General features: G+C 44.1%; 1 protein-coding gene across 1 annotated transcript in view; it reads left to right on the top strand.

Annotated features, from left to right (window-relative positions):
• The first annotated feature begins 462 nt into the window (after positions 1-462).
• LOC143805881 (cytochrome P450 2G1-like) overlaps positions 463-26512 on the top strand; it is a 135630-nt gene continuing 109580 nt past the window's right edge. The window contains exon 1 of the mRNA XM_077285621.1: positions 463-747. Coding sequence (XP_077141736.1) covers positions 571-747 — 177 coding nt within the window. The 5' untranslated portion in view covers positions 463-570. The remainder of the gene's footprint in view (positions 748-26512) is intronic.

Here is a 26512-nt window from a genome sequence, read left to right as displayed (position 1 = left end):
GCTGCGGGTCTGCAGCAGTTTTCCATGAGTTTGCAGTACCATGTAAACCTATGGAAAACAAAATCCGCAGTGCACATGCTGCGGAAAAAAAGTGCGGAAACGCAGCGGTTTATATTCCGCAGCATGTCAATTCTTTGTGTGGATTCCGCAGCGGTTTACACCTGCTCCTCAATGGGAATCCACATGTGTGAAACCGCAGGTGGAATCCGCACAAAAAACATGGAAAAACCACGGTAAATCTGAGGTAATTCCGCTGTAAATCCACACTGCAGTTTACCTGTGGATTTACTAAAATCAGTGCTGAAAAATCCACACACCATTCTGCAGCGTGTGCACATAACCTAAACATTGTACACAATCAGGAGTTTGCTAAAAAGCCTTAATGACTATACTGAAGGTGACTCCAAGCCGGTGCCACCCCATGACCTAGTAGATACAAATATTGTCATTAGGTATGAACACAGAATGTTACGTGGCACTGATAACTATTTATGGAGGGATCATTGATTAACTTAAAACCGTACAGTAGATTTGGCAGAACACGCACAACTCACTTTGCTGTTTGAAACGATGGACCTTTCCTGGTTTGTGTCCTTGCTCCTGGCTTTCATCATTTCATCCTTCATCTACTCTACATGGAATTCCATATACAGAAGACGTAACTTGCCTCCGGGTCCGACACCCTTGCCCATTGTTGGAAATGTCCTGCATATTAAACAAGGAGAAATGGTCAAATCCTTGATGGAGGTTAGTTTTAATGGGATAGATCTGAAAATTGAATTTACAATTTCCATGGTTATTGGGGAAAAAAAAGACTTGTATCCATCAAGTAAACTTATGCTCATATATTTAGGATGTGCGCCGAATTCTCTGATAGGGTGTTCTAGGAGTAAAATCTGCAGTGTATCACATCATAAGAAATTTCAGTCCACAGAAAAATCCACTACAAATCTCTATGCAACTCATGTAGACTTTGTTGCCCCTTTTTATCAGATTTTGCAAAACACTAGCCAGTTGAATAGCAGGAAAACAATGGGGTTTAGTTATTGTTATATCTGATACTTCAGTTTTGTAGAGTAAAATATGATTTTGTTGTTATTTTTCGGCATATGACAAATTAACAATTGCAACAAAGTTCTATTATGTTTTCCATCATCTGAAGTTTTCTAGCTTGTTGGTTAAAGTGGTTTAGGGTTTTTGATCATTTTACTTGCGGACAGTGACATGTCAAGCCTGACATGCCTAGGTGAGGAGACTTTTTAACCACAATGCTCCTCTGGGAAATATGCAAATTTTTCAGAGAGTAAGAGGACTAGAACTCTAGTGCCATCTATGGGAAGTAGCAATCCTAAAAGTCAATAATGACCCTCTAACGAGCCTGATCACATGACTTAGGATAAAACCCGAAAATAAAATCTTAATTTGCAGACACTGTGTTTTGGGGGAATGCTCCTTGTCAGTGCAAAATGTGAGATCTGGTTTGGCTGGGTGAGAGGCATCTGACCGACATACACAAGATAACGTTTCTCCTTACAGCGACTGACATGTCAAGCTTGAGGTGGCCAAGGTGAGGAAACTTTAAACCTTGTTCACCAGATCTCACTCTTTGCATTGACGAGGAGCAGTATCCTGAAACACAGTGTCTGCAAATTAAGATTCATGTGACAAGAGTCACATGTCATGTGACAAGACTAGTTAGAGAGTCGATATTTACATTTAGGATTGCTACTTCCTATAGGTGGCACTGGAGTTCTAGTCCTGTACATCTCTGAAGAGACAATTTGCAGATGATTTTACACAAAATTCTAAGTTGAAACTTTTTTTTATCAAATCTGACAATCCAGTAGATGGATGACATAAAAACCAGAATAATAATTGGAACTGATCTGCTTCATTTAAAAATCCATCATATTTAAAAGTCATTGTGTGACATTTTGTAAGTTGCTAACAATGCTTCTGTTGTACCACTGCATTTCTACCAGTATTTTGGGGTGCACACTTCTCAATAAGTGACCTTTGATTTGTGACAAATGTATCAAATGATTTGCACCTCTTTTCAAATTGTCAGGTTTCTGATTTTTACATCAATGTGGCTTTTCCAGATTTTTTTTTTAGATTCATAAAATGTGACTATAAAAAAAAGTCCCCAAATTTGGCAAAACTCTATTCCAGTCCTCCTCTGAAGCGATTTTATGTACAATATTTGGCTTTTATTACAAACTGTAGGTTTCTCTGCTCATTGCTGGCAGCAGAAAGAGATTAACTAAGAATCCATCAGTGAGCTCGATAGGAACGGAAGATTGTAACTCTTTTAAATATCTTTTATCTCCTCTCACGTTACTTATGACCACAAACAAAATTGAAAGAACGCTGAACATTTATAGGGCTATGAATCAGCTTATAGCAGCTCATTAAAATCAAATAAAAGAGCTACTCTATCCTCAGAAGGAGGTCACTGAAAGATTCTGTTAACTCATTCTACAGCCAGCAGTAGACAGTGCCACACAAAGCCTATAAAAGGCAAATGTTGCAAAAATAGTAAGGAACCCCAATTGCAAAAATGATTTTTATCCCAAAATATAGATATTTGGAAAAACAAAAAATGCCCTCAAATTTGTCCTTTCTTGACGTTATAAATATGTTTTCATTTCATCATATGTTAAATATCACAATAGTTTTACGCACGTCACTTGCCCAAAACATAAGAAAATAACATTATTGCCTTGAGAACAGGTGATAGATTTAAGTTTTGCTCTGAATATTTTGATTTGTTTTTTATATTTGTCATATTAATATACAGCAACATGGACAATCAGTTGTATTAACCCCTGAGTCCAAAGAAGAGAACCATGGGATTATCACTAAAAAACTATATATTGTTATCAAAAAATAAAACAAGGTTACAGAACATATATTACAAAAAGATACCCAAGGGGCCGAAAAATACCCTTAAGAAAGAATATGCATTGCCATAATACTCATTGCCACACTACTAAAAGCGGAAAGATCTACAACAATTTCAATAACCTTAGTAAGATATATTATATAGCCAGGTCCACCTGATGCATGTCATTGTGCATATAAAAATCCACTGTGCCCCTATGGGGAATGCATAGTATGCTATCCAGACATGCAGAGACAGGTATTACAAGGAATAAAGTGCAAAGTACAGGTTATCTCACCGCCGTAACTTGTAAGTGAATAGAGGCTGCAGATCCTTGGTATCGGGTGATTCGCCGTTCCCCTGTCGCCCCGATGCGCATTTCGCCCTTAGCTTCTTCCGGGGGCATGCCCAAGGAATGGAAGGTGCGGCTATTTAAATGGGTAGTGACCAATGAATGTGCAGAGATAGAAAGAGCAGTGACATAGATACATGCTCATTGGTGCAGTCGTAACCTGGGTTACCTAATGCCGTGTGACTATTGGCTATACCGTTCCTAGGTTACCACCATAGTGAAAGAGAAAGAGAGATAAATTAACCATATAATAAAAGGTGCCACCTACTAACAAGGTGCCTACCCGTCTGAAACAAAGAAAGAGTTGGTGTCCACGAGGGAGTAATTTGCGGCGCATGCGGTCAGCCAAGTCCACCATATAAAGACACTTACTAGGTTGCGCTCCCTGAGCCGTGCGCAATGATCTGCGCAGGCCCAGTACAGAGCACCCCGGGAAGTGTAAGGTAACCGGATGATCCACGCATGCACTCTCACTCTCAAGTGCCCAGTGAAGACTAAGTAAAACCAGAAGAGGCTGGAATTATTGGTAATTATTGCGATACATCTAGATAAGAAATTGTGACGTGTAAAGTAAAGAGCAGAGAAAATACACCGTGAAAGAATTTATTAGAATATAAGTGTATATATTACTTAATAAATAAGCCGATAAGCTAATCTACAGTATAAAACCGCCGCAAGAAAAATGCCAAATCAGGCAGTGCTTGCAAAACTGTTATTCTAAAAATGCAAAATATTGCAATGAAGTGCCTAAGAAAAGTATTATAAGATATAATGAATCATTGTGCATATTATAGGATATGGTGAATCATTGTGCATACACGGTAAACAAATTTGAACAAGAAAAGGCAACCTTTTACAAATATATACATTCAATTAATAAAACTAACCAATATCATACCGTAACAGATATTCAAAAAATACATATAAATAGACTGTATTACCATATATATTATTAACTATGGTATGATGGTCCATATTAGTGCAATTTACCATACTTAAAAAGTCTGAGAGATAATCCCAATATTGATAGACATGACCACCACACATCACAAGAACATATACTAGATACATAAAAGTCCGTATCTTGCAAACTATAAGTCCATTTGGTTAGACAAAAGGTCAATATGCCAGTATAAGAATTTCTTCACAAAGCCGTCGACAAAAGGACCCGAATTGCTGCTTGCATATCCATGAGAAGCTCCCATTGAATAGCCATAAAAAACTAGGATAAAGAAAACACTGATTAATAAACAGTACAACATATACAATACACATAACTGCTAAAAGTTCATAAAAATAAAAAATAAAAATAAAATAACCCATCCCTAAAAAGATGCTTTCAGAAATTACATTAATGCAGTGGCCCACACATCTACAGAAACGTTGCAAATCCCAGTGCGAGATCCGTTCCAATTCATAAAGGTTGTAGATTTGATATGATTGTAACAACCCTTACAAAGGCCACAGGGAAAGAAACCTGGCAATTCTTTCTGATTTACTTGCTTATTAGCTGTCATCGTAGATTTATAGTGGCTATGGACCAATAGGTCTTTTAAATTAGCAGATCTTCTAGCCACAATTGATGGTTGTGTTGGAAGTATTCCTCTAAGGACCGGATCCACCAATAGTACCTCCCAGTGCTTATAAACAATATCCTTCAGATTTTTCCATTCTTTATTGAATGTAGAGATGAACCGAACCTGGTTACTATTCTCTTTTGTTGTAGATACTGACGTACGATATAGTAGTTGGTCTCTGGATGCTTTAGCAGCTCTTTGATAGCCTCTTTTTATGGCCCTTTTGCTATAGCCTCTGTCAAGAAACCTACCAGTGAGGTCAATGGCTTGTTTATTGAAATTTTCCTCATTTGAACAAATACGTTTAGCTCTAAGATACTGGCCAATGGGAATCCCACGAATAATTGATGGTGGATGTGATGAATCTGCGGATAAAAAAGAATTTGTAGAGGTAGGTTTCCTGAATATATCCGTATTAATTCGCCCATCCGTATCCACACACATCTTAATGTCCAAAAAGTCCATCTCTCTTCCTGATTTAAAGGTAAGTCTTATATTCAGGTTATTATTAGTGTTGAGCGATACCGTCCGATACTTGAAAATATCGGTATCGGATAGTATCGGCCGATACCCGAAAAGTATCGGATATCGCCGATACCGATACCCGATACCAATACAAGTCAATTGGACACCAAGTATCGGAAGGTATCCTGATGGTTCCCAGGGTCTGAATGAGAGGAAACTCTCCTTCAGGCCCTGGGATCCATATTAATGTGTAAAATAAAGAATTAAAATAAAAAATATTGATATACTCACCTCTCCGGAGGCCCCTGCACCTCACCGCTGTTAACCGGCAGCCTTCTTTGCTTAAAATGAGCGCATTTAGGGCCTTCCATGACGTCACGGCTTCTGATTGGTCGCGTGCCGCTCATGTGACCGCCACGCGACCAATCACAAGCCGTGACGTCATTCTCAGGTCCTAAATTCCTAGAATTAGGAATTTAGGACCTGAGAATGACGTCACGGCTTGTGATTGGTCGCGTGGCGGTCACATGAGCGGCACGTGACCAATCAGAAGCCGTGACGTCATGGTTAGGGTTGAGCGACTTTCATTTTTTTAAGATCGAGTCGGGTTTTGTGAAACCCGACTTTGTCCAGAGTCGAATCGAGTGCAGTCGGCCGATTATCGCTGAAAGTCGGGGATCGACCGAAACACGAAACCCAATGCAAGTCAATGGGGAAGCATAGTCGGCAGTGAGTGGAGGCCAGGAAAACACCTACAGTGCCCATTTTAATGCCAAAAACATCCATTCTTGTTTCTGAAGCTTGTCAATCTTAATTAACTTTATAATAATAGTTGGGCATTGGAAATTGGGGGTCATTTGGCAAAAGTTGTGGGGGGAGTAGGGCTGGCTCAAGTTTTTCGTGGGCCCAGGAAACGCGGACTACGTCACGGCGGTGGAGCAGGGAGAGGTAAGTATTTCAACGTTGCAAGTGCTGTGATCCTGAGCAAGCAGGGGGGGCCCACTCGTTCGCATTGGCACTGGCACAGGGCCCCTCAAAGTACGGAGGTGTGTTTGCATGGCGGGGGCGCCTCCCACCAGCAGCGACACTTTTGCGTACTCTGAGGGGCCCTGTGCCAGTGACGTCGCCAACGAGTATGCCCCCCCACCTGATGAAGGAACCTGCACTTTCATCTGCACCTTCCTCTTTGTCCCTGTGTAAGGTGGTATAACATGCGGGAAGGGGAACCTTACTTTCAGCAGGGTCAGATTCTGGCTGTGTAGAGTGCAAGGGGAATGTAGTGGTCTAGGTCAATGTACCAGCAGACTCATCTAGCAGTGGCTGGGCAATGGGCAGGATGAAGAGGAAACAGATATAGGGCCAAAGAATAAAGTAGGCTAAATGCAGTTCAAAATTGGTAACAGGACTAAACAGGCGGCATTGCTTTGTTCAGTGGAGTAGCAAACCCAAGAGCAGCAGACACTGTTTCAAGGGCCCAACCACACTAGCAGGCCAAATGCAGTTTAATATCTGATAGTATAGGCCGAAAGCCAGAAGGTAGAAGCTCAGCTTTATTCAGTTGAGGACAACACCAGGCAGGGGCAGACACCGTTAGTAGGCCGGAACCACCAATTTTTTAAAAAACAGCAGTTAATCAGAGCCAGAAGGTAGAAGCTCAGCTTTATTCAGTTGAGGACAACACCAGGCAGGGGCAGACACCGTTAGTAGGCCGGAACCACCATTTTTTAAAAAAAACAGCAGTTAATCAGAGCCAGAAGGTAGAAGCTCAGCTTTATTCAGTTGAGGGCAACACCAGGCAGGGGCAGACACCGTTAGTAGGCCGGAACCACCAATTTTTTAAAAAACAGCAGTTAATCAGAGCCAGAAGGTAGAAGCTCAGCTTTATTCAGTTGAGGGCAACACCAGGGAGGGGCAGACACCGTTAGTAGGCCGGAACCACCAATTTTTTAAAAAACAGCAGTTAATCAGAGCCAGAAGGTAGAAGCTCAGCTTTATTCAGTTGAGGGCAACACCAGGGAGGGGCAGACACCGTTAGTAGGCCGGAACCACCAATTTTTTAAAAAACAGCAGTTAATCAGAGCCAGAAGGTAGAAGCTCAGCTTTATTCAGTTGAGGACAACACCAGGCAGGGGCAGACACCGCTAGTAGGCCGGAACCACCAATTTTTAAAAAAACAGCAGTTAATCAGAGCTAGAAGGTAGAAGCTCAGCTGTATTCAGTTGAGGACAACTTGAATTAGGGACTGCAGACAGACTTAGCAGGCTGTCCCCTGTGTGGACCATGCATCCAATACATTAACCCATTGCGCCACAAAGGACACGTAACCTTCCGTGGCCATGCCTACAGGTCCATGTGTCTGTTGTCAGGTGTACCTTTGGACTCACAGATTGACAGAATGCAAGGACAATGCGGTCTTTAACATGCTGGTGGAGGGGTGGGATGGCTTTTCTCGCAAAAGAATTGTCAACTGGGTAGCTCATAGCGTGGTACAGCGTAGTCCATCATGGCTTTATTAATATTAAAAAAAATAAAAAAATAGGCTCTATGCACTGTAAATTAGGTTCCAGGGGTACACGGGCAGCAGTGGTCTGGTCAGTGGAGGCCTAGTGGAAGGAGGGACCGCAGACAGGCTTCGAAGGCCTAACACAATAAAATGGGCTGGCTGTAGGCACTTTATAATTGTTTCCAGGGGTACACGGGCAGCAGTGGTCTGGTCAGTGGAGGCCTAGTGGAAGGAGGGACCGCAGACAGGCTTCGAAGGCCTAACACAATAAAATGGGCTGGCTGTAGGCACTTTATAATTGTTTCCAGGGGTACACGGGCAGCAGTGGTCTGGTCAGTGGAGGCCTAGTGGAAGGAGGGACCGCAGACAGGCTTCGAAGGCCTAACACAATAAAATGGGCTGGCTGTAGGCACTTTATAATTGTTTCCAGGGGTACACGGGCAGCAGTGGTCTGGTCAGTGGAGGCCTAGTGGAAGGAGGGACCGCAGACAGGCTTCGAAGGCCTAACACAATAAAATGGGCTGGCTGTAGGCACTTTATAATTGTTTCCAGGGGTACACGGGCAGCAGTGGTTTGGTCAACGGAGGCCGATTGTAATGAGTGTCTGCCAGTTAGTAGTCAAAAACAACAATTAAATGTGAATGTCTCGCATTAAAACAAAACAAAAACACTAAAGGGTGCAATCATTAGGTTCAGGGGTGGGATCCTCTGCGTTGTTTCAGACCTACTAATTTAGCGCAAAGTATTTACTGTGGTAAATAGAGGACACTGCCCCTGACTATGTTAAGTACCATCATACATGTCAACACAATGGTATTGTCAGTGGCAGGTATGGAAGGATGTCAGCGCATAGACTAAACATTGGTAGAAGTGTGAGAGATAACTGTGGAAGTGGTAGAGCAATGTTTGACCTGGGGGTGGGTGAACTCTCTTGTGGCCGGCGGTACAGGCCCAGGGCCCCTCATGTTACAACAGTGTGTCTGACGTTGGGTGCGCACCACCACCGCCAGAGACACTTTATTGTACTATGAGGGACCCAGTAGCAATGCCGTCGACCAAAAGCAAGCACACCCACCTCTTCAGACAAACAGCAGTCTCACGGGTGCTTGCGCCAAGTCGCGATACCACGGCCCCGTGTGGGGAGTTTGGCCATTTAGGGAGGTGTAAACATGTCGTATGCTGGACAATCAGCTGCAGAAAATTAGACATTAGAAAAGTAATTCACAGTAGTCCACAGGCAAGAGCTTTTCATAGGAAAGCTAGGTGTCAGCCGGGCAAGGTGGGGCAAAAGATTTCGAAATCCAGTTGTGGTTCATTTTAATGAATGTTAGATCGTCAACATTTTGGGTAGCCAGACGAGTCCTTTTTTCGGTTAATATTGAACCTGCAGCACTGAATACTCTTTCTGATAGGACACTTGCTGCCGGGCAAGCAAGCTCCTGCAATGCATATTCTGCCAATTCTGGCCAGGTGTCTAATTTTGATGCCCAGTAATCAAATGGGAATGACGGTTGAGGGATAACATCGATAAGGGATGAAAAATAGTTAGTAACCATACTGGACAAATGTTGTCGCCTGTCACTTTCAATTGATGCAGCAGTACCTGTCCTGTCTGCGGTCATAGCAAAATCACTCCACAACCTGGTCAGAAAACCCCTCTGTCCAACGCCACTTCTGATGTGTGCACCCCTAACACTCCTAGTCTGCTGCCCCCTGGAGCTCGTGTGAGAACGATCACGTGCGCTGTGTGCTGGGAATGCCTGAAGCAAACGGTCAACAAGAGTTGATTGTTTGGTTGCTAATATTAGTTCCAAGTTCTCATGTGGCATAATATTTTGCAATTTGCCTTTATAGCGTGGATCGAGGAGGCAGGCCAACCAGTAATCGTCATCGTTCATCATTTTCGTAATGCGTGTGTCCCTTTTTAGGATACATAAGGCATAATCCGCCATGTGGGCCAAAGTTCCAGTTGTCAAATCTCCGGTTGTGATTGGTTGAGGGGCAGTTTCAGGCAAATCTACGTCACTTGTGTCCCTCAAAAAACCAGAACCCGGCCTTGCCACGCAACCAATTTCCAGTGCCCCCGGGAAAGCTTCCGCATTAAAAATATACTCATCCCCATCATCCTCCTCATCCTCCACCTCCTCTTCGCCCGCTACCTCGTCCTGTACACTGCCCTGACCAGACAATGGCTGACTGTCATCAAGGCTTTCCTCTTCCTCTGGTGCAGACGCCTGATCCTTTATGTGCGTCAAACTTTGCATCAGCAGACGCATTAGGGGGATGCTCATGCTTATTATGGCGTTGTCTGCACTAACCAGCCTTGTGCATTCCTCAAAACACTGAAGGACTTGACACATGTCTTGTATCTTCGACCACTGCACACCTGACAACTCCATGTCTGCCATCCTACTGCCTGCCCGTGTATGTGTATCCTCCCACAAAAACATAACAGCCCGCCTCTGTTGGCACAGTCTCTGAAGCATGTGCAGTGTTGAGTTCCACCTTGTTGCAACGTCTATGATTAGGCGATGCTGGGGAAGGTTCAAAGACCGCTGATAGGTCTGCATACGGCTGGAGTGTACAGGCGAACATCGGATATGTGAGCAAAGTCCACGCACTTTGAGGAGCAGGTCGGAGAACCCAGGATAAGTTTTCAATAAGCACTGCACCACCAGGTTTAAGGTGTGAGCCAGGCAAGGAATGTGTTTCAGTTGGGAAAGGGAGATGGCAGCCATGAAATTCCTTCCATTATCACTCACTACCTTGCCTGCCTCAAGATCTACTGTGCCCAGCCACGACTGCATTTCTTGTTGCAAGAACTCGGACAGAACTTCCGCGGTGTGTCTGTTGTCGCCCAAACACTTCATAGCCAATACAGCCTGCTGACGCTTGCCAGTAGCTGGCCCATAATGGGACAACTGGTGTGCAACAGTGTCATCTGCCGATGGAGTGGTTGGCCGACTGCGGTCTGTGGAAGAGCTGTAGCTTCTGCAGGAGGACGAGGAGGAGGAGGAGGAGGGGGTGCGAACGCCTACAGCCAACTGTTTCCTAGACCGTGGGCTAGGCACAACTGTCCCGAAATTGATGTCCCCTGTGGACCCTGCATCCACCACATTCACCCAGTGTGCCGTGATGGACACATAACGTCCCTGGCCATGCCTACTGGTCCATGCATCTGTAGTCAGGTGCACCTTTGTACTCACAGATTGCCTGAGTGCATGGACGATGCGCTGTTTAACATGCTGGTGCAGGGCTGGGATGGCTTTTCTGGAAAAAAGTGTCGACTGGGTAGCTCGTATCGTGGTTCAGCGTACTCCATCAGGGCTTTGAAAGCTTCGCTTTCAACTAACCGGTAGGGCATCATCTCTAACGAGATTAGTCTAGCTATGTGGGCGTTAAAACCCTGTGTACGCAGATGCGAGGATAAGTACTTCCTTTTTCTAACCAGAGTCTCATGTAGGGTGAGCTGGACTGGAGAGCTGGAGATCGTGGAACTTTCTGGTGTGTCGGTGTACATGGCAGACTGAGAGACGGTTGGAGACGGTATTGTTTCCGCCGATGCCCTAGATGCAATATTTCCTCCTACAAAACTGGTGATTCCCTGACCCTGACTGCTTTTGGCTGGCAAAGAAACCTGCACAGATACTGCCGGTGGTGCGGAAAATGGTGGCCTTACAGTGACGGAAGGGATGTTACGATGCTGACTAGCTTCATTGGCCGAGGGTGCTACAACCTTAAGGGACGTTTGGTAGTTAGTCCAGGCTTGAAAATGCATGGTGGTTAAGTGTCTATGCATGCAACTAGTATTGAGACATTTCAGATTCTGACCTCTGCTTAAGCTAGTTGAACATTTTTGACAGATGACTTTGCGCTGATCAATTGGATGTTGTTTAAAAAAATGCCAGACTGCACTCTTCCTAGCATCGGATCCCTTTTCAGGGATTGCAGACTGAGCTTTAACCGGATGGCCACGCTGTCCTCCAACAGGTTTTGGCTTTGACACGCGTTTTGGGCCAGATACGGGCCCGGCAGATGGAACCTGTTGCGATGTTGATGCCTGATGCGGCCCCTACTCCACCTCCGCTTCTGAACTACTGCCGCCTGCACCCTGTTCCCCCAATGGCTGCCAATCGGGGTCAACAACAGGGTCATCTATTACCTCCTCTTCGAGCTCGTGTGCAACTTCGTCTGTGTCACTGTGTCGTTCGGTGGTATAGCGTTCGTGGCGGGGCAACATAGTCTCATCAGGGTCTGATTGTGGATCAGTACCCTGAGAGGGCAATGTGGTGGTCTGAGTCAAAGGAGCAGCATAGTACTCTGGCTGTGGCTGTGCATCAGTGCACTCCATGTCAGAATCTACTTGTAATGGGCATGGCCTGTTAAGTGTTTCACTTTCTAAGCCAGGGACGGTATGTGTAAAGAGCTCCATGGAGTAACCCGTTGTGTCGCCTGCTGCATCCTTCTCTCTTGTTGTAGTTTTTGCTGAAGAGGACAAGGAAGCGACTTGTCCCTGACTGTGAACATCCACAAGCGACGCGCTGCTTTTACATTTACCAGTTTCAGAAGAGGAGGCAAAAGAGCTAGAGGCTGAGTCTGCAATGTAAGCCAAAACTTGCTGTTGCTGCTCCGCCTTTAAAAGCGGTTTTCGTACTCCCAGAAAAGAGAGCGTTCGAGGCCTTGTGTAGCCAGACGATGAAACTGGCTCCACAGCTCCAGACTTAGGTGGAATATTTTTATCCCCACGACCACCTGATGCTCCACTACCACTACCATCATTACCAGCTGACAATGAACGCCCACGACGACCTCTTGCACCAGACTTCCTCATTGTTTTAAAATCTTAACCAAAGTAACTTTATTTGTTGCTGTCAAACAACTTACACGGTGAGCTATAACTTCAGTATGATTTCAATATCCCTTAACAGGTTGGTGAGACCACAAGGAAAATCAGGCACAATGTTACACACTCTGTTTTCTGTGGCACCAAATCACAGAGATGCCACACACGCAGGACTGTCACTCAAGCACAAATGTCAATATTAATCTCCCACTGTTTTATATTTTTTTTCTTTTTCAGGGAGACTTTAGAAACAAAATAATAAAAAATAAATAGGCTTTCTATGGCCCACTGAGTGAGAGATGGCACACACAGGAGTCAGGAGTGGCACACAAGCAGAAAGGGCAATATTAATCTCCCACTGATTGATGTAGTGTTTTTTTTTTCAGGTAGATTTTAGAACCCAAATCAAGCAAAAAAATTAATAGGCTTTCTATGGCCCACTGAGTGAGAGATGGCACACACAGGAGTCAGGAGTGGCACACAAGCCCTGACTGAGGCCAATATTTTTCTCCCACTGATTGATGTAGTGTTTTTTTTTTCAGGTAGATTTTAGAACCCAAATCAAGCAAAAAAATTAATAGGCTTTCTATGGCCCACTGAGTGAGAGATGGCACACACAGGAGTCAGGAGTGGCACACAAGCCCTGACCGAGGCCAATATTTTTCTCCCACTGATTGATGTAGTGTTTTTTTTTCAGGTAGATTTTAGAACCCAAATCAAGCAAAAAAATTAATAGACTTTCTATGGCCCACTGAGTGAGAGATGGCACACACAGGAGTCAGGAGTGGCACACAAGCCCTGACTGAGGCCAATATTTTTCTACCACTGATTGATGTAGTGTTTTTTTTCAGGTAGATTTTAGAACCCAAATCAAGCAAAAAAATTAATAGGCTTTCTATGGCCCACTGAGTGAGAGATGGCACACACAGGAGTCAGGAGTGGCACACAAGCAGAAAGGGCAATATTAATCTCCCACTGTTTTCTTTTTTTTTTCTTTTTCAGGGAGACTTTAGAAACCAAATAATAAAAAATAAATAGGCTTTCTATGGCCCACTGAGTGAGAGATGGCACACACAGGAGTCAGGAGTGGCACACAAGCAGAAAGGGCAATATTAATCTCCCACTGTTTTATTTTTTTTTCTTTTTCAGGGAGACTTTAGAAACCAACTAATAAAAAATTAATAGGCTTTCTATGGCCCACTGAGTGAGAGATGGCACACACAGGAGTCAGGAGTGGCACACAAGCAGAAAGGGCAATATTAATCTCCCACTGATTGATGTAGTGTTTTTTTTCCAGGTAGATTTTAGAACCCAAATCAAGCAAAAAAATTAATAGGCTTTCTATGGCCCACTGAGTGAGAGATGGCACACACAGGACTCAGGAGTGGCACACAAGCCCTGACTGAGGCCAATATTTTTCTACCACTGATTGATGTAGTGTTTTTTTCAGGTAGATTTTAGAACCCAAATCAAGCAAAAAAATTAATAGGCTTTCTATGGCCCACTGAGTGAGAGATGGCACACACAGGAGTCAGGAGTGGCACACAAGCAGAAAGGGCAATATTAATCTCCCACTGTTTTATATTTTTTTTCTTTTTCAGGGAGACTTTAGAAACAAAATAATAAAAAATAAATAGGCTTTCTATGGCCCACTGAGTGAGAGATGGCACACACAGGAGTCAGGAGTGGCACACAAGCAGAAAGGGCAATATTAATCTCCCACTGATTGATGTAGTGTTTTTTTTTTCAGGTAGATTTTAGAACCCAAATCAAGCAAAAAAATTAATAGGCTTTCTATGGCCCACTGAGTGAGAGATGGCACACACAGGAGTCAGGAGTGGCACACAAGCCCTGACTGAGGCCAATATTTTTCTCCCACTGATTGATGTAGTGTTTTTTTTTCAGGTAGATTTTAGAACCCAAATCAAGCAAAAAAATTAATAGGCTTTCTATGGCCCACTGAGTGAGAGATGGCACACACAGGAGTCAGGAGTGGCACACAAGCCCTGACCGAGGCCAATATTTTTCTCCCACTGATTGATGTAGTGTTTTTTTTTCAGGTAGATTTTAGAACCCAAATCAAGCAAAAAAATTAATAGGCTTTCTATGGCCCACTGAGTGAGAGATGGCACACACAGGAGTCAGGAGTGGCACACAAGCCCTGACTGAGGCCAATATTTTTCTACCACTGATTGATGTAGTGTTTTTTTTCAGGTAGATTTTAGAACCCAAATCAAGCAAAAAAATTAATAGGCTTTCTATGGCCCACTGAGTGAGAGATGGCACACACAGGAGTCAGGAGTGGCACACAACCAGAAAGGGCAATATTAATCTCCCACTGTTTTCTTTTTTTTTTCTTTTTCAGGGAGACTTTAGAAACCAAATAATAAAAAATAAATAGGCTTTCTATGGCCCACTGAGTGAGAGATGGCACACACAGGAGTCAGGAGTGGCACACAAGCAGAAAGGTGTTGTGATTTTGCTTTTTGCTCCCTCTAGTGGTCATTAGTGATTTGACTCTGGAGCTTCTGTCTTTTCCTATATCCTCACTTGGGCCGTTAGTTCAGGGGCGTTGCTATATAAGCTCCCTGGACCTTCAGTTCAATGCCTGGCATCGTTGAAATCAGAGCTAATCTGTTGTGCTCTTGTCCTATGATCCTGGTTCCTGTATTTCAAGCTAAGTCTGCTTCCTTGCTTTTTGCTTTTGTTTTGTTTGGTATTTTTGTCCAGCTTGTTCCAATCTGTATCCTGACCTTTGCTGGAAGCTCTAGGGGGCTGGTGTTCTCCCCCCGGACCGTTAGACGGTTCGGGGGTTCTTGAATCTCCAGCGTGGATTTTTATAGGGTTTTTGTTGACCAGATAAGTTATCTTGCTATATTCTGCTATTGGTGAGCTGGCCTCTCTTTGCTGAACCTGGTTCATTTCTGTGTTTGTCATTTCCTCTTACCTCACCGTTATTATTTGTGGGGGGCTTGTATCTTGCTTTGGGGTCCCTTTCTCTGGAGGCAAGAGAGGTCTTTGTTTTCTTCTCCTAGGGGTAGTTAGATTCTCCGGCTGGCGCGAGTCATCTAGCGATCACCGTAGGCATGATCCCCGGCTACTTCTAGTGTTGGCGTTAGGAGTAGCTATTTGGTCAACCCAGTTACCACAGCCCTATGAGCTGAATTTTTGAATCTCGCAGACTTACACGTTCCTCTGAGACCCTGTCCACTGGGGTCATAACAGTATGCCAGGCCAGTATTAAATGTTTAATGCATTGCAGAAGTGGGATTATAAGAAAGAAAATTTTGAGTTTTTTTTTCCCTCTCTCATTTTTTTTTTTTTTTTTTCTTTTCCCCTTTACCTCAGAGTGGCTTAAGCTTGCTGCAGACATGAATGTCCAGACCTTGATTACAAGTGTGGACCAGCTTGCCGCTCGTGTGCAGGGTATACAAGATTATGTTACCAGAAATCCTAGGTCTGAACCCAAGATTCCGATTCCTGAACTGTTTTCAGGAGACCGATTTAAGTTTAGGAATTTCAGGAATAATTGTAAATTGTTTTTGTCCCTGAAACCTTGTTCGTCTGGAGACTCTGCTCAACAAGTAAAAATTGTTATTTCATTCTTACGGGGTGACCCTCAAGATTGGGCTTTTTCTTTGGCGCCAGGAGATCCGGCATTGGCTGATATTGATGCGTTTTTTCTGGCGCTCGGTTTACTTTATGAGGAACCCAATCTTGAGATTCAGGCAGAGAAAGCCTTGCTGGCTATGTCTCAGGGCCAGGATGAGGCTGAGGTGTATTGCCAAAAATTTCGGAAATGGTCCGTGCTGACACATTGGAACGAGTGTGCACTGGCCGCTAATTTTAGAAATGGCCTTTCTGAGGCCATTAAGAATGTTATGGTGGGTTTTCCCATTCCCACAGGTCTGAATGATACCATGTCCCTGGCTATTCGAATTGACCGGCGGTTGCGGGAGCGCAAAACCGCAAATTCCCTCATGTTGTTGTCTGAACAGACACCTGATGTGATGCAATGTGATAGAAAGACCGCAAATTCCCTCATGGTGTTGTCTGAACGGACACCTGATTTGATGCAATGTGATAGAATCTTGACTAGAAATGAGAGGAAAATTCATAGACGCCGGAATGGCTTGTGCTACTACTGTGGTGATTCTACACATGTTATCTCAGCATGCTCTAAACGTATATCCAAGGTTGTTAGTCCTGTCACCGTTGGTAATTTGCATCCTAAGTTTATTCTGTCTGTAACTTTGATTTGCTCACTGTCATCTTATCCTGTCATGGCGTTTGTAGATTCAGGTGCTGCCCTGAGTCTTATGGATCTCTCATTTGCTAAGCGCTGTGGTTTTATTCTTGAACCATTAGAAAATCCTATCCCTCTTAGGGGTATTGATGCTACGCCATTGGCAGAAAATAAACCACAGTATTGGACACAGGTTACCATGTGCATGACTCCTGAACACCGCGAGGTGATACGTTTTCTCGTTCTACATAAAATGCATGATTTGGTTGTTTTGGGGCTGCCATGGTTACAGACCCATAATCCAGTCCTTGACTGGAAGGCTATGTCAGTGTCTAGTTGGGGCTGTCGTGGTATTCATGAGGATTCCCTGCCTGTGTCTATTGCTTCTTCTACGCCTTCGGAAGTTCCGGAGTATTTGTCTGATTATCAGGATGTCTTTAGCGAGTCCAGGTCCAGTGCATTGCCTCCTCATAGGGAATGTGACTGTGCAATAGATTTGATTCCAGGCAGTAAATTTCCTAAGGGAAGACTTTTTAATCTGTCGATACCTGAACATACCGCTATGCGTTCATATATCGAGGAGTCTCTGGAGAAAGGACACATCCGTCCGTCTTCTTCCCCTCTTGGTGCGGGATTCTTTTTTGTGGCTAAAAAGGACGGATCTTTGAGGCCTTGTATTGACTATCGGCTTTTAAATAAGATCACTGTCAAATTTCAGTATCCTTTGCCGCTGTTGTCTGACTTGTTTGCCCGGATTAAAGGTGCCAAGTGGTTTACCAAGATAGACCTTCGTGGTGTGTACAACCTTGTGCGCATTAAGCAAGGGGATGAATGGAAAACCGCATTCAATACGCCCGAAGGTCATTTTGAGTACTTGGTGATGCCTTTTGGGCTCTCTAATGCCCCTTCAGTTTTTCAGTCCTTTATACATGACATTTTCCGGAACTATCTGGATAAATTTTTGATCGTTTATCTGGATGATATTCTGGTTTTTTCTGATAATTGGGACTCGCATGTGGAGCAGGTCAGGATGGTCTTTAAAATTTTGCGTGAAAATTCTTTGTTTGTCAAGGGCTCAAAGTGCCTTTTTGGTGTACAGAAGGTTCCCTTTTTGGGGTTCATTTTTTCCCCTTCTGCTGTGGAGATGGACCCAGTCAAGGTCCGAGCTATTCTTGATTGGACTCAGCCCTCGTCAGTTAAGAGTCTTCAGAAGTTCTTGGGTTTCGCTAACTTCTACCGTCGTTTTATCACTAACTTTTCTAGCATTGTGAAACCTTTGACGGATATGACCAAGAAGGGCTCCGATGTGGTTAATTGGGCTCCTGCTGCCGTGGAGGCTTTCCAGGAGTTGAAACGTCGGTTTACTTCGGCGCCTGTTTTGTGCCAGCCTGATGTCTCGCTTCCCTTTCAGGTTGAGGTGGATGCTTCAGAGATTGGAGCAGGGGCCGTTTTGTCGCAGAGAGGCCCTGGTTGCTCTGTTATGAGACCTTGCGCCTTTTTCTCTAGGAAGTTTTCGCCTGCGGAGTGAAATTATGATGTGGGCAATCGGGAGTTGTTGGCCATGAAATGGGCATTTGAGGAGTGGCGTCATTGGCTCGAGGGTGCTAAGCATCGTGTGGTGGTCTTGACTGATCACAAAAATCTGATGTATCTCGAGTCTGCTAAACGCCTGAATCCTAGACAGGCCCGCTGGTCATTGTTTTTCTCCCGTTTTGACTTTGTTGTCTCGTATTTACCAGGTTCAAAAAATGTGAAGGCCGATGCTCTTTCCAGGAGCTTTGTGCCTGATGCTCCTGGAGTCGCTGAACCTGTTGGTATTCTTAAGGATATTATCTTGTCAGCTATTTCTCCTGATCTGCGACGTGTGTTGCAGAGATTTCAGGCTGATAGGCCTGATTCTTGTCCACCTGACAGACTGTTTGTGCCTGATAAGTGGACCAGCAGAGTCATTTCCGAGGTTCATTCCTCGGTGTTGGCAGGTCACCCAGGAATTTTTGGCACCAGAGATCTGGTGGCCAGATCCTTTTGGTGGCCTTCCTTGTCTAGGGATGTGCGGTCATTTGTACAGTCCTGTGGGACTTGTGCTCGAGCTAAGCCTTGCTGTTCTCGTGCCAGCGGGTTGCTCTTGCCCTTGCCTGTCCCTAAGAGACCTTGGACACATATCTCCATGGATTTCATTTCTGATCTTCCGGTGTCTCAAGGCATGTCTGTTATCTGGGTGATATGTGATCGCTTCTCCAAGATGGTCCATTTGGTTCCTTTGCCTAAGCTGCCTTCCTCTTCCGATCTGGTTCCTGTGTTTTTCCAGAACGTGGTTCGTTTGCACGGCATCCCTGAGAATATTGTGTCTGACAGAGGATCCCAGTTCGTTTCCAGATTCTGGCGATCCTTTTGTAGTAGGATGGGCATTGACTTGTCGTTTTCGTCTGCTTTCCATCCTCAGACTAATGGACAGACGGAGCGAACTAATCAGACTTTGGAGGCTTATTTGAGGTGTTTTGTCTCTGCTGATCAGGATGATTGGGTGACCTTCTTGCCGTTGGCTGAGTTTGCCCTTAATAATCGGGCTAGTTCCGCCACCTTGGTTTCGTCGTTTTTCTGCAACTCTGGTTTCCACCCTCGTTTTTCTTTGGGTCATGTGGAACCTTCTGACTGCCCTGGGGTGGATTCTGTGGTGGATAGGTTGCAGCGGATCTGGAATCTTGTGGTGGACAACTTGAAGTTGTCACAGGAGAGGGCTCAGCGCTTTGCCAACCGCCGCCGCGGTGTGGGTCCCCGACTACGTGTTGGGGATTTGGTGTGGCTTTCTTCCCGCTTTGTTCCTATGAAGGTTTCCTCTCCCAAATTTAAACCTCGTTTTATTGGTCCTTACAAGATATTGGAAATTCTTAATCCTGTATCCTTTCGCCTGGATCTTCCTGTGTCGTTTGCTATCCACAACGTGTTTCATAGGTCCTTGTTGCGGCGGTACGTTGTGCCTGTGGTTCCTTCTGCTGAGCCTCCTGCTCCGGTGTTGGTTGAGGGCGAGTTGGAGTACGTGGTGGAGAAGATCTTGGATTCTCGTCTCTCCAGGCGGAGGCTTCAGTACCTGGTCAAGTGGAAGGGCTATGGTCAGGAAGATAATTCCTGGGTGGTCGCCTCTGATGTTCATGCGGCCGATTTAGTTCGTGCCTTTCACGCCGCTCGTCCTGATCGCCCTGGTGGTCGTGGTGAGGGTTCGGTGACCCCTCACTAAGGGGGGGGTACTGTTGTGATTTTGCTTTTTGCTCCCTCTAGTGGTCATTAGTGATTTGACTCTGGAGCTTCTGTCTTTTCCTATATCCTCACCTGGGCCGTTAGTTCAGGGGCGTTGCTATATAAGCTCCCTGGACCTTCAGTTCAATGCCTGGCATCGTTGAAATCAGAGCTAATCTGTTGTGCTCTTGTCCTATGATCCTGGTTCCTGTATTTCAAGCTAAGTCTGCTTCCTTGCTTTTTGCTTTTGTTTTGTTTGGTATTTTTGTCCAGCTTGTTCCAATCTGTATCCTGACCTTTGCTGGAAGCTCTAGGGGGCTGGTGTTCTCCCCCCGGACCGTTAGACGGTTCGGGGGTTCTTGAATCTCCAGCGTGGATTTTTATAGGGTTTTTGTTGACCAGATAAGTTATCTTGCTATATTCTGCTATTGGTGAGCTGGCCTCTCTTTGCTGAACCTGGTTCATTTCTGTGTTTGTCATTTCCTCTTACCTCACCGTTATTATTTGTGGGGGGCTTGTATCTTGCTTTGGGGTCCCTTTCTCTGGAGGCAAGAGAGGTCTTTGTTTTCTTCTCCTAGGGGTAGTTAGATTCTCCGGCTGGCGCGAGTCATCTAGCGATCACCGTAGGCATGATCCCCGGCTACTTCTAGTGTTGGCGTTAGGAGTAGCTATTTGGTCAACCCAGTTACCACAGCCCTATGAGCTGAATTTTTGAATCTCGCAGACTTACACGTTCCTCTGAGACCCTGTCCACTGGGGTCATAACAGAAAGGGCAATATTAATCTCCCACTGTTTTATTTTTTTTTTTTTTTTCAGGGAGACTTTAGAAACAAAATAATAAAAAATAAATAGGCTTTCTATGGCCCACTGAGTGAGAGATGGCACACACAGGAGTCAGGAGTGGCACACAAGCAGAAAGGGCAATATTAATCTCCCACTGTTTTATTTTTTTTTTCTTTTTCAGGGAGACTTTAGAAACAAAATAATAAAAAATAAATAGGCTTTCTATGGCCCACTGAGTGAGAGATGGCACACACAGGAGTCAGGAGTGGCACACAAGCAGAAAGGGCAATATTAATCTCCCACTGATTGATGTAGTGATTTTTTTTCAGGTAGATTTTAGAACCCAAATCAAGCAAAAAAATTAATAGGCTTTCTATGGCCCACTGAGTGAGAGATGGCACACACAGGGATGGCACTCTAGCAGAAATGCCAATCTTAATCTCCCACAAAAAAAAAAAAAAAAGAAACTGTCCTACAATTACTATCTCCCTGCAGTAATCTCAGCCAGGTATGGCAGGCAGCAATAAGGAGTGGACTGATGCACAAATTAAATAAAAAGTGTGGACAAACAAAAAAGATAGCTGTGCAGAAAGGAAGGAACAAGGGGATATGTGCTTTGAAAAAAGCAGTTGGTTTGCACAGTGGTGTACACACAGCAATACAGCTATCAGGGAGCCTTCTAGGGCAGCCCAATGAGCTACAGCGCTGAGAGAAAAAAAAAATGTAGCTTCCACTGTCCCTGCACACCGAAGGTGGTGTTGGACAGTGGAAATCGCTACAGCACAAGCGGTTTGGTGGTTAATGGACCCTGCCTAACGCTCTCCCTGCTTCTAATGAAGCGGCAGCAACCTCTCTCTAAGCTCAGAGCAGCAGCAGTGAGATGGCGGTCGGCGGGAACGCCCCTTTATAGCCCCTGTGACGCCGAAGACAGCAAGCCAATCACTGCAATGCCCTTCTCTAAGATGGTGGGGACCAGGACCTATGTCATCACGCTGCCCACACTCTGCGTTCACCTTCATTGGCTGAGAAATGGCGCTTTTCGCGTCATTGAAACGCGACTTTGGCACGAAAGTCGCGTACCACATGGCCGATGCAACGCTGGGATCGGCTCGGTTTCATGAGACGCAGACTTTGCCAAAAGTCGGCGACTTTTGAAAATTAACGACCCGTTTCGCTCAACCCTAGTCATGGTAGATGCTGAACAAGCTCATTTTAAGCAAAGCAGGCTGCCGGTTACTACCAGGGTGCGTCAGAGGGTGAGTATATCCCTATTTTTTATTTTAATTCTTTATTTTTTACATGGATATGGATCCCAGGGCCTGAAGGAGAGTTTCCTCTCCTTCAGACCCTGGGAACCATACATTGGGAACTTCCGATTCCGATTCCCGATACCACAAAAGTATCGGATCTCGGTATCGGAATTCCGATACCGCAAGTATCGGCCGATACCCGATACTTGCGGTATCGGAATGCTCAACACTAGTTATTATTGTTCAATTGTCTCATCAGAGTAATTCCTCAAGTGTGCCATCCCACAGAAAGAGGACATCGTCAATGTACCTCATCCAGTTGTGAACCTTGGACATACCCTGGATGAGGTCATTGTTGAAGATGTCCATCTCCCAAGCCCTCAAAAACAAATTGGCATACGAGGGGGCACATGAGGCCCCCATCGCAGTGCCCTGCAATTGTAGGTATATGTGAGTGTTAAAAATAAAGGCATTATGGGTTAACAAAAACTCCGAAAACACCAAAAGAAGTTCAATCAAAGGATCATCTAGAGAACTTGAAGAGAGGAATCGTTTAACTGCCCTTAAACCGTCTTGATGGCGGATAGAAGTATATAAAGATTCCACGTCGGCCGTTACAATGATCATACCCTCATCCAGGTATAATTGATCTAGTCTCTGTAAGGCCGACGTGGTGTCCCTGATGTAAGAGGGTAAATTTGTAACTAAGGGTTTCAGGAAATGATCCACAATATTTGCAATCAGTTCACACGGCCCGTCATTACCTGAGACTATTGGTCGACCATGTGGATCTAAAGCATTCTTGTGAAGCTTAGGGTTCAGGTAGAAAGTAGGAAGTTTAGGATCGTTCAGCCGCATATTGTCAACCAATTTCTTGGAAACAATTCCTTGTGTAAAAGCCTTATCAATAATGTGCAGTAGAGTTTTCTGGATAGAAGACAGAGGGTTATAAGTGAGACGTTTATAGCGAATTGTATCATTAAGTAATTTATAGGCTTGTCTCTCGTATTGATCTTTAGGCCAAATGACAAGGTTGCCACCCTTGTTGGCCGGCTTGTATACTACATCTGGCCACCCCTTGAGCTCCTGTATAGCCTGGCGTTCTAACTTGGTTATATTGGAGACACTTTTTTGGCTGTGTGCACACGTAGCAGATTTCTCGCGGTTTTTTTCGCGGCTTTTCGCTATAAAAACGCTATAAAACCGTGAAAAAAACGCTTACATTAAGCATCCTATGTAATAGAATGCATTCCGCATTTTTTGTGCACATGCTGCATTTTTTTCCTGAGCGGAATCGCATTCCAGAAAAAAACGCAGCATGTTCATTAAAATTGCGGAATCGCGGCGATTCTGCACCCATAGGAGTGCATTGATCTGCTTACTTCCTGCACGGGGCTGTGCACACCATGCGGGAAGCAAGCAGATCATGTGCGGTTGGTACCCAGGGTGGAGGAGAGGAGACTCTCCTCCACAGACTGGGCACCATATAATTGGTAAAAAATAAAGAATTAAAATAAAAAATAGTCCTATTCTCACCCTCTGATGACCCCCGAAGTGTTCCCGCCTCTCCTGTGCATGATCTCTCTTCCGTTCCTATAGATGATGTGGTTCAGGACCTGTGATGACGTCACTGTCTTGTGATTGGTCGCGTGACCGCTCATGTGACTCACGCGACCAATCACAAGACAGTGACGTCATCGCAGGCCCTTCACTGCACTCCAGCTATAGGAACGGACGCCGCTGAGGTCTGCAGGTGAGTATAACCATGTTTTTTATTTTTTTTAATTATTTTTAAACATTCGATCTTTTACTATAGATGCTGCATAGGCTGCATCTATAGTAAAAAGTTGGTCACACTTGTCAAACACAATGTTTGACAAGTGTGACCAACCTGTCAGTCAGTTTTCCAAGCGATGCTACAGATCGCTTGGAAAACTCTAGCATTCTGCAAGCTAATTATGCTTGCAAAACGCTAGTTTTCTGTGGGTATATGCATGCTAATTCTGCATGCGATATACCCGCGGCAGGAGGCGCAGAATTGCCGCGGAAATTTCCACGGCAATTCTGCAACGTGTGAACTTAGCCTTTGGGTTCTAGCTAATTCTTCAATGTCTCTTGATACCAATTTTGCAAAGATATCGACTGCTGGGCATATACTAAGGGGAGGAAATTTCTTAGATTTAGAAAAGAGTTTTTGAGGGATGGTACTAACTCTGTCAAATTATTTTCTTCCTCCAAGGACATCAAATTATCAAGGATCTCTCTATCCACCAGGCTGAGTGAAGAGTCATAGTCATGGTTTTTAGAATGCAATTTTTTAAGTATCAATTTTCTGGCAAACAAATGAACATCTTTCACTGATGTGAACGCATCTAAATGATGTGAAGGGGAGAAAGTTAGGCTTTTTTGCAAAATTTTTATTTGAACTGATGTAAGAACATGTTTAGAAAGATTAACTACCTGATATTGATTATTCTTCCTTCTACCCCTCTGTGCCTTGTTAAACAACTCCGGGAATTTCTTCTTCCCATTACCACTTCTGAGATGGAAGTCCCGAGTGGACTCAGCATCACTGGTAGATGCGTTACTTTCTATCCCGGATGCGCTTGAAACTTCAGAGGTTCTTCTAGATTTTAAATTAGTCATAAAATCTGTTCTCTTTTGTTGCCATCTGAACACTTTATCAGCATCATAATCACCTACATCTCGTTGGAATTTATTCAACTTATCCTGACTGACTCTTTCCTCCAATGCATTGACATCATTGTCTAAATCTTTAGACCATTTCTCAAATTGTTCATTAGGCATATCCTTTGACAATCGTTTGTATACCTCCTCCAATTCCTTATCCACTTCTGTTAATGACAAAGAGTTTTTAGCAATCAATATTTCTATGAACTGGAATGAACAATTAGAGGCTACAGAAATCCATCTTTTGGTTAATTCTTGCTCTCCCAAATCATAGGTGGGATAGAGCTGGATTCGGAGGCCTCTAGGGACTATTTTCTTATCCACATAATGTTGTAGAGATGAACGGTTCCACCACAATTTAGTTTTACATTGCAAAGCGTTCCTGTATTTGTGCATAAGGTCCTTAATCTCAAATGAAGCATCTTACGAAACAGCGGGGGGTACTTTTTGAAAATAAGTCCATAGCCTTAGATTGCCAGGCACTTTCCCTGGCTTTTGAAATCCAATATGAGGACAACCTGTTGCAAACAACAGCAAAAGCATATATCTTTTTCAATAATGTGTCCAAAATTGCCATATGGCACTTCAGAATATATGAAACAGCAACATGGACAATCAGTTGTATTAACCCCTGAGTCCAAAGAAGAGAACCATGAGATTATCACTAAAAAATATGTATTGTTATCAAAAAATAAAACAAGGTTACAAAACATATATTACAAAAAGATACCCAAGGGGCCGAAAAATACCCTTAAGAAAGAATATGCATTGCCATAATACTCATTGCCACACTACTAAAAGCGGAAAGATCTACAGCAATTTCAATAACCTTAGTAAGATATATTATATAGCCAGGTCCACCTGATGCATGTCATTGTGCATATAAAAATCTACTGTGCCCCTATGGGGAATGCATAGTATGCTATCCAGACATGCAGATACAGGTATTGCAAGGAATAAAGTGCAAAGTACAGGTTATCTCACCGCCGTAACTTGTAAGTGAATAGAGGCTGCAGATCCTTGGTATCGGGTGATTCGGCGTTCCCCTATCGCCCCGACGCGCGTTTCGCACTTAGCTTCTTCCCATAATGCCTTTATTTTTAACACTCACATATACCTACAATTGCAGGGCACTGCGATGGAGGCCTCATGTGCCCCCTCTTATGCCAATTTGTTTTTGGGGGCTTGAGAGATGGACATCTTCCACAATGACCTCATCCAGGGTATGTCCAAGGTTCACAAATGGATGAGGTACATTGACGATGTCCTCTTCCTGTGGGATGGCACACCTGAGGAATTAAATACTCTGATGAGACAATTGAACGATAATAAAATGAACATAAGACTTACCTTTAAATCAGGAGGAGAGATGGACTTTTTGCACATTAAGATGTGTGTGGATACGGATGGGCGAATTAATACGGATATATTCAGGAAACCTACCTCTACAAATTCTTTTTTAGCCACAGATTCATCACATCAACCATCAATTATTCGTGGGATTCCCATTGGCCAGTATCTTAGAGCTAAACGTATTTGTTCAAATGAGGAAAATTTCAATAAACAAGCCATTGACCTCACTGGTAGATTTCTTGACAGAGGTTATAGCAAAAGGGCCATAAAAAGAGACTATCAAAGAGCTGCTAAAGCATCCAGTGACCAACTACTATATCGTACGTCAGT

The sequence above is a fragment of the Ranitomeya variabilis genome, chromosome 2 (genome assembly GCF_051348905.1).
Source record: "Ranitomeya variabilis isolate aRanVar5 chromosome 2, aRanVar5.hap1, whole genome shotgun sequence".
Classification (NCBI taxonomy): Eukaryota; Metazoa; Chordata; class Amphibia; order Anura; family Dendrobatidae; genus Ranitomeya; species Ranitomeya variabilis.
Note: the sequence above shows the minus strand (reverse complement) of the source record. Positions and strands in the feature narration are given on the sequence as shown.